Genomic DNA, 9,093 nt, shown 5'->3' with positions numbered 1-9,093 from the left:
ATATGGGTATAGCAACGGAATGTCGAAATTGTACTTACTTTGGCTGCTATGGGGTCTGTAAGGCGGCGCGTGATGTCATCATTCCCCAGTGCGTCTGTGCCATAAGCTCCCGTGGCCAGTGGGGCGCCCGGTGCGGGAAGCGCGCGCTGCCGCAAATATATTTTTGTTCATTTTTTGTGCACAGTTCTAAATACAATTTTAGATTTTATGTGCCGATCCAATGTTTGGTGAACACCTACACTATATTTGGCAGTAGAACATCCGTACCGTCCGTAGACACTGTGTTACGTGCATCATAAATAAGTACACTTATCCTGCACTTATTTCCAGTTTTTCACGCTGATATATTTATATTTACATTACTGTATATATACACATTGTACAGTATCATACACTATATACACACACTCAGTACTCCGCGAGTGTGTGATATGCTGCGAAACAGCCAATGGGGCAGAGTGGCACCTTGCACTTCACGCACCAGGTGCTGATGCATCTTCGCTTTTGTGCTCTGCGTGTAGTGTTCCTGCATACTATGCACGCACGTTTACCCTTCTCCCGTGATGCTGTGGCTGGTGCATACTCTAGCATGTGTACCCTGAAGTGCTCATTACCCCGCAGTCTGTCTGGAGCTGCAGTGTGGCATTGTTGCTTGTACCCTGTGCGGTACTATGGAGCCCTCCCTGCCATACTTTACCAGCAGCTGTGAAACAACGCTGTCACTGAAGGTACGTATAGAGTTTCCTGCCGGACTTCACTAGGTACATACTGAAGCAGTTGAGCACTGCAACATCCATGAGGTGGAAGAAGAACTTTTTCGTCCACTTCACAGACCTGCGCATGCACTCCACACCACCAAGCATCATGCCACATTTATTGACAAGCCGCATGTTCACGTTATAGTCTATGACACAGTCCGGCTTATACATGGGGTTCCCACTGTCCACCATGGCACCGGTGTGAATCGTCGTCAGCATATTCACCTCGCGTCTGTCCTTCCACATCACTGACAGCATATTGTCACTTGCGCAGCTGGCACTCACCCACGGATATACCTATACCGAACACTGGCATGTCCTTCTTAAGGACCTTTACAGTGCCACATGCGCCGGTGTTGCGGGCAAGGAGGTATCTGGTCACAGGGGCTGGTGTAATATAATAGTTGTCGGTAAACAGTATATGCCCCCTGTTCAGCCAACGGTTCCATCAGGGTTTTTACGACACTGCCGGAGAACTCCTGTTCATCTTAAGCTGGTATGTCGACGTCTGTACCAGAATACAAGATCATGTCCAGGACGATACCAGTCTAACAGTCACACAGCATAAAAAACTTCAGTCCAAAACGGTGCCGCTTTGAAGGATGTACAGCTTGAATACCAGTCTGCCCTTGAACAGTACAAGCGACTCATCGATAACGACATTCTGTCCAGATACAAAATAATCCCTAAACTTCCCTCTCAGGTCACTGAATACCTTGCGTACCTTCCAGAGTCTGTCGTGTTTGTCCTCATTTGCATTATTCTCGAAATGCAGGAACCTGAGAATCAAGAGGAACCTATCCCGCGACATATACCGGTTGAACATGGGCGATGGAACAAGGCTGTCTTTGTTCCAATAGTCCTGGACGACAGCTTTCTCGGAGTGCTTCATCATCATGCATAGTGCCAGAAACATGTACATCTTGTCGATTGTCGTATCCTTCCATCGCGTGAGGCAGGTAATATGCCGCCGTCTATGAGGGTGTGGGCATACGTGTTTGTCTCAGTCACAAGTTGGGTCGTGAAGAAGTTTTCAAAATATGCCTGGAAATATTCCATGTCCACCATATCACCGGTATACAGGAATAAAGCTGAAACACCAACATCATTATCATCAAACGTTGGTATTTGAGGGACAAATGTGGTGCAATCCTCCCAAACAAGTACACCAGGGGGTTTGGTGTTGATGCCAACACCATGGCCAACACCACGACTGAGCACCAAAACCACGGCTACGTCGTCTGTTGCTGGAGCTGCGCGAGGGTATGCTTGGCGCTGAGGCAGATTTTCGTACCATAGGCATACCACGAACACGTGATGTTGAGGGCCCACTGTTGTCATGCTGTGAGACACGCTGTCGCTTGCCTCGACGTGTTGCTGAGGCAGCAAAACCCCGCCTGGTACCACTCCCGCTGCTAGTACTTCGGGTCGTCCACACTACTTGTATTGGAGCCAATGTCACCGAAGCCCGAGAAAAATTCGTCACATGTACTGTCACTGAATAAACTAGCGTCTGGGGAAATACATGATGGTGGTGATACCGGTGTTGACCGAGGGCGGCGAGACAGGCCGGACGAGGAGCGCTTACCGTACACGCTTGCCACATCATCCACTTCCGTCTCTCCCTCACTCGTGTCAGACCTCTGTGTCAGGTCTTTCTCTGGATCATAGTCCAGGTCATCATCCATATCACCGTTGTCATACAAAATATCGCGAATCTCCTCCTCAGAGAGTCGTTTTCCATGACCGCGGGTCACCGTGGAGCGGGAGCTCGTTGACGATGTGTCAGACATGGTTGCTGCTTGGGAACTGGGGCTCCCCACGGCCGCGGGGCATACTGGGAATTTTTTTAAAGATGGCGCACGATCACTGGGGCCTCCAGCCATCCATTCCATACCCGCGTCACCGCGCGCCACTTTTAAATGGAACGTGAAAAATACAAATACCCGGAGGCACTGTAGTGCACCCCAAGCGTGGGCCTGCAGGCGCGTCGCGCAGTTAAAGATTTAAATCTATGACCTCTTGTTCTTGTAGTTCCAGGTCTCGGGAAATCTTCCCTATCAATTTTATCAATTCCTGTTTCTATTTTGTAAGTAGTGATCATATCGCCTCTTTTTCTTCTATCTTCAAGTTTTTGCATATTTAATGCCTCTAACCTCTCCTCGTAACTCTTGCCCTTCAGCTCTTGGAGCCACTTAGTCTAATGTCTTTGCACCTTTTCCAGTTTGTGTATGTGCTTCTTAAGATATGGGCACCACACAACCACTGCATATTCTAGCTTTGGCCTAACAAAAGTCGTGAATAATTTCTTTAGTATTTCCCCATCCATGTATTTAAAAGCAATTCTGAAGTTAGAAAGTGTAGCATAGGCTCCTCGCACAACGTTCTTTATGTGGTCCTCAGGTGGTAGTTTTCTATCTAGAACCACCCCTAGATCTTTCTTTATCAGAATTCTTTAAAGATTTCTCACATAATTTATAGGTTGTGTGGGGTCTATGTTCTCCTATTCCTCATTCCATAACATGGCATTTATTCAGGTTAAATTCCATTTGCCAAGTGGTGCTCCATATATTTATTTTGTCCAGGTGTTTTTGAAGGGCATAACAATCATCTAAGTTTCTTATCCTTCCTATTATCTTAGCATCATCAGCAAACATGTTCATATAATTCTGTATTCCATCTGGTAGATCATTTACGAAGACAATGAACATCACCGGTGCAAGAATTGAACCCTGTGGTACTCTACTTGTAACGTTTCTCCAGTCCGATACTTTGCCTCTGATTACTGCCCTCATTTTTCTATCAGAAAATTTTTCATCCATGTTAGAAGTTTACCTGTCACCCCTCTAATATTTTCCAGTTTCCAGAACAACCTCTTATGTGGAACTCTGTCGAATGCCTTTTCTGGGGGGAGCCCTGTTGGCTCCCCCTTAGCTAAACCAGGCTGATAAGCTTCTGCAGAAATTAAGAAGGTGTCAGATGTGGGAAGAGATGCAAACTTTTATTGAAAAGACTCGCCCAGAGAAAGCTGTAGTAGGCCGTTGCCTTAATCTTTTCAATGACAATGTGATGCCTTACTACAGAGACAGCTTGCGAAGAAGGGAAAAACAAGCTTCCATGGACAGATTTGTTGTGAGAAAATCGAGCAGTGAGCCACAACCAGGACCTAGTGGTATGCAGGCAAAATGTGCCAGGGAGTGCACACCAGAAAGGTCCTCACTGCCTGATGTTATAATGGAAGGGGGACTACCCTTCCAAACAGTAACACCTCTCCTCCTTCCCCCTCCTCACCATCTTCCATACGCCTACAGCATTCATCAACAAGGGTAAGTAATAACTTGAACATAGTTTTGTAGGTTTATTTAGATGAGTAATAGTTAAAGATAGGGTAAAATTTAGTTTGAAGTGAGGTTTTTGGGGTAGTCAGGAATGGATTAATTCATTTCTCATTATTTCTTATGGGGAAATTAGCTTCGGAATACGGGTTTTCGAAATACGAGCTGTCTCCAGGAACGGATTAAACTCTTAAACCGAGGAACCACTGCATATAATTATCAGCTATATACATATAACTATAGTGATATGATCACTATCATAAAAATCACTAAATCAGTGTGCACAGCTGTCTGTTCTACAATCCCTATAGAATTGATTTTTCATAAAAACTAAACGTTTGGAGTATAAATTTTCGTTGTCTAAATTTGCGCATATTTCAAATGCCATACAGGTATTGACTCTTTTTAACAGTAAATTATACTGAAAACTTATATTCTAAATTTATGAAAATGAAGATCATATGCTATTCTGAGAGCATAACACCATATGAGCAGTTGGTGATATTTTTATATTTTTGCAGCTGATTTCAAAATCTGAAGTTATCAATATTCAATTTTTTAATTATTTTTAATTTTCTTGTTTTTCAAGTTACACTGGTGTCATTTAGACAAAGTTCGAGCATTTGCGTAGTAGATTATTCACAAAACATTTGAAAGAGTTTCAGAAAATTTAAAAAACTGAGTTCAATGTCACACATCATATGAGGTTTTGCGCAGTTTAAGGGTTAAAATTGGGAACTTTTATAAATTGGTTTATCTGGCTTAGATGTTCTCCTTTGGCTGGCTCCAGACTAGCCACTAGCAAAGTATTTGCAGGAGATTGGCCTCAGCTCTCTGGCCCCCACCTCAAGTCACCATATGATGTAAAATTTTCTGCAATTAGTGCCGGACTGACCAGGCTGTAATGGATATATGGGCTTGTGGGTCGCTCTAAGCCACACCCTGTTGGACCAAGCTCTTACAAGTCAATCCTGGCCCAGGGGATGGGCTTGGGAGGAACAACTCCTAGAACTCCATCCAGGTACAGATTTCCAGGCCAACTATAAGTCTGTAAACCAGTTGATTGAATGATGAAGGGCATAACCAAAGAGCTTAAGCTTATCCTTGGAAAATACAATTAGGCAAGTACTCCACTGTTGGCTAGTACTCACCTATTTGTACGCACATATTTGGGCTTGCGGGGGTTGAGCTTTGGCTCTTTGGTCCCTTCTCTCAACCGTCACTCAACTGTTATACAGATTCCTAAGCCTACTGGGCCCCATCATATCTACATTTGAAACTGAGTATGGAGTGAGCCTCCACCACATTTAATGCCTAATGCATTCCACCTGTTAACTACTGACACTGAAAAGTTCTTTCTAATATCTCTGTGGCTCATTTGGGTACTCAGTTTCCACCTGTGTCCCCTTGTTCGCGTACCACCCATGTTAAACAATTTATCCTCATCTACCCTGTCAATTTCCCTGAGAATTGTAGGTAGTGATCCTGTCTCCTCATACTATTGTCTTCCAGTGTCGTGAGGTACATTTCCCGCAGACTTTCCTCGTAACTCATGCCTCTTAGTTCTGGGACTAGCCTAGTGGCATGCCTCTGAACTTTTTCCAGCTTCGTCTTGTGCTTGACAAGTTACAGGCTCCATGCTGGGGCCGCATACTCCAGGATTGGTTTGACATATGAGGTATACAAGGTTCTGAATGATTCCTTATATAGGTTCCTGAAGGCTGTCCTGATGTTAGCCAGCCTCGCATATGCTGCAGATGTAATTCTTTTTATGTGGGCTTCAGGAGACTATTTTGGTGTGATATCGACTCCTAGATCTTTCTCTCTGCCCGTTTCATAGAGTACTTCATCTCCCATTCTGTATCCTGTGTCTGGCCTCCTGTTTCCACCGCCTAGTTTCGTTACTGGGTTACATTACAACTCGGGTTGAACTTTAGCAGCCACTTGTTGGACCATTCATTCAGTCTGTCTAGGTCATCATGTAGCCTCCTCCTATCATCCTCTGTTTTAATCCTCCAATGTAAACCTAGCCACGAGGATATACCTAGGTTAGACCATATTAAAAATCCAGAAGCTTTAGCCAATTCAAAATGTATTTGATTTCCTGTTGGAGACTGGAAGCCTATACCTAGGTTTATTGAGGTCCCTCTTCAACAACTTTATACCTTCATCAAGATGTAACCCAGAACAATTGTCCAGCTCCCAGTTCCTACAGGCTGTATTTCCTGCCAAGTGAACAGAGGCATTGGGTGAATAAAATGTGCCGAACTGTCTTTGTCCTGTCTGGGTATTGAATTTGGGACCGTTGGTTGTGTGGCAACAATGGATAGGGGCAAAAACTATGGTATAAAACTATTTTCAATGTCCAAATTGCAACAATGCTGGATATGTAGGTAGAAATAGCTTAGACTACTCTGTACGTTTGTATGTATTTTATTGAACTTGAATGCTGCATCGTGCCATTCAGAATGCGTAGCCTGTATTAAAATTCAACAGTTTTGAACAACTGTGTTGACAGTTTTATCTCGCATTTCAATCCTAAGACAGTGGCTTGTCATATAATTCTGTTGACCTAGGTTATCCAGCCTGTCATGGGACATTTTTTCACTAGAGGAATGTAATGCAGTGGGTTTTGCTTAGAAATTTTTTATAATGACAAAGATATGACATCTCTCACATTTTTAACTAAAAAGTTATTATACATAAGAATCATTAATATGCATTTTGAAGCATGTGGCATCATCGTGCCCAAAAATATATATCCAACATACAGTAGTAAGTTTGAGGCCACTTTAGTATTTTTCTTAGCCACCCATATTTTAGGTTTTCTAAGAATCCTACAAGAACATCAAAATTAATTTGTAACTATCCAAATTTCAAGACTGATATAAATATCAGAATTAAATTTGAAAAGTGTATATCTGAGGAAGTACAGTATAATATCTATCTCTGACCATCGCAATGCTTTGTTTTAATTAGACAGTCGGATTCCCCTGGTCCGTGCCAGTTCTGAGTTGATCGCTGGGCGCTAGCCGAAGTGGGTTTGGAGTGAACCGGGACGACGTAGAGGGGGGACGGGCACTCCGCGCCGCTCGAGAACACGCCCACGCAGCCTAGCGCGTTCCACGGAAGGAACGGAGATACGCCGGTCCAGTGACACCTTGAACTTACGATTGCCCTAACTTACGATATTTTCGAGTTACGATGTAAATTTGGTTGGGAAATGCGACCCAACTTACGATTGTGTCGTCGACTAACGATATTCGCTGATACGCGTTTGGGTCGACCGAGTGCATGGTTTGGTCGACCTGCCTCAGTTTATCTGAGCCGCCCGCTTAGTTACGATCACGTTTGTAGGAAATTCCATTACTTTGGTGATTTTATTGTATTTTTAACATAAAAGTAATTATTATATATCTCGCCATGGGTCCCAAGAAAGTCAGTGGTAAGGTTCAACCTTAGAAAATAGTTGAGTAGAGGAATTCTCATTAAAAAAAAATGTGTGAAGTATGGGAAGAACTACAAAGTTTTGTTGAAAAAACTCACCCAGATAAAGCTGTAGCAGGCTGTTGCATTGACCTTTTAAATGACGATGTGATATCTCACTACAGACAAGTGTTAAAATGTGTGGAAAAAAAGTGTCATTAGACAGATTCTCATAAGACAAGCAAGCAGTGAGCCACAACCAGATCCTAGTGGTACTCCTGCAAAACGTAGGAGAGAGAGAGCACCCATGAGAAGTCATCACTGCCTGATGTCATAATGGAAGGGGACTTCCCGTCCAAACAGTAACACCTCTCCTCCTCCCCCCCTCCTCACCATTTTCCATATACCGCACCAACAAGAGTCCTCAATAAAGGTAAGATAAACCCATGTACTGTATTGTAGTTAGATAAAAAAAAATTGTATTCAATATAAAATGTATTTTTCAATTATTATTTTTGGGGGTGTGGAATGGATTAATTCAGTTCCCATTGTTTCTTATGAGAAAATTCGTTTCGACTTATGACTCGTCTCTGGGAACAGATTAAAATCGTAAGTCGAAGCCCCACTCTACTGTATAGGCAATATATATTAAAATGATTTTTAAATGTCTAAATCAATTACATGAAGAAACAATTAAAATTGTTTAAAACTACTGTATTTTGTTTTAAATATTTTAAGAATTTGTTTGACCCAGACCCAGAGCTCTACCAGAAAAGATATTTCATTACATACAATGCTTGATTTTGTTGTTGTCAAGATTATCCTTTATATTTTTTCTGTTGTAAGGTTCTTATGTGAACCTTTCATCTTTAACCTCCTATGCTGTTTGACTTCTATCTACACTCTTGTGGTGCGCCATAATTGAAGTACTGTACAGTACTCCCCACTTTTTTTTCTTTGGGTATTGTTAAAAACCCTTCCCTGAACATGTACATGTACAAAAAAAAAAAAATAAGAAAACCACTTTGGCTGTGCCGATGTGGAGAAGACGCGAGGTGACATCATCCGGACATGTTCGCCCATGCAGGAAGCTCCCAGGAGGCGGTCACGCGGGTGATTCAAGACTTGCGAGTTGCCTCAAATATATTCTCATTCATTTTTTCAATGCAATTTTCAATGCTTTCTAATTATTTTTTTATCGTATCTGATGTACATTAGTAGAACATGTACACAGTAGAACTTTCAATATGTTCCAAGGAACTGTGATACAAGTGTCACTAATGTATCCACAAAAATTTTTTGTCACAATATTACTTGTTCAGTATTCAATTTATTTACAATATGTACACTCAAACACTGTATTACACACACACATAAGCAGATATAAGCAGTCTACACAAAAAGTTGGCAAAATTAGATATCATAGTGAACTGCATGTAGAAATAATCGGTAAATTGAGAGAAAGTAATGACCACTTGAGTAGCAAAGATTTAGGCCTTGAGGGGTTAGTGAAAGACTTGTGCATGAAAAAGAATCATTTGGAAACAAATTGCAAAGCCATGGAAGAGGAAAAT

General features: G+C 42.4%; 1 protein-coding gene across 1 annotated transcript; it reads right to left on the bottom strand.

Moving 5' to 3' along the window:
• Window positions 1-1,332: 1,332 nt before the first annotated feature.
• On the bottom strand, window positions 1,333-1,680 carry LOC138368633 (piggyBac transposable element-derived protein 4-like). Its single transcript, XM_069331269.1, has one exon. It carries the CDS (start codon window positions 1,678-1,680, stop codon window positions 1,333-1,335), a length of 348 nt encoding a protein of 115 aa, XP_069187370.1.
• Between the last annotated feature and the right edge of the window lie 7,413 nt (window positions 1,681-9,093).

The sequence above is a fragment of the Procambarus clarkii genome, chromosome 3 (assembly GCF_040958095.1).
Source record: "Procambarus clarkii isolate CNS0578487 chromosome 3, FALCON_Pclarkii_2.0, whole genome shotgun sequence".
NCBI lineage: Eukaryota > Metazoa > Arthropoda > Malacostraca > Decapoda > Cambaridae > Procambarus > Procambarus clarkii.
Note: the sequence above shows the minus strand (reverse complement) of the source record. Positions and strands in the feature narration are given on the sequence as shown.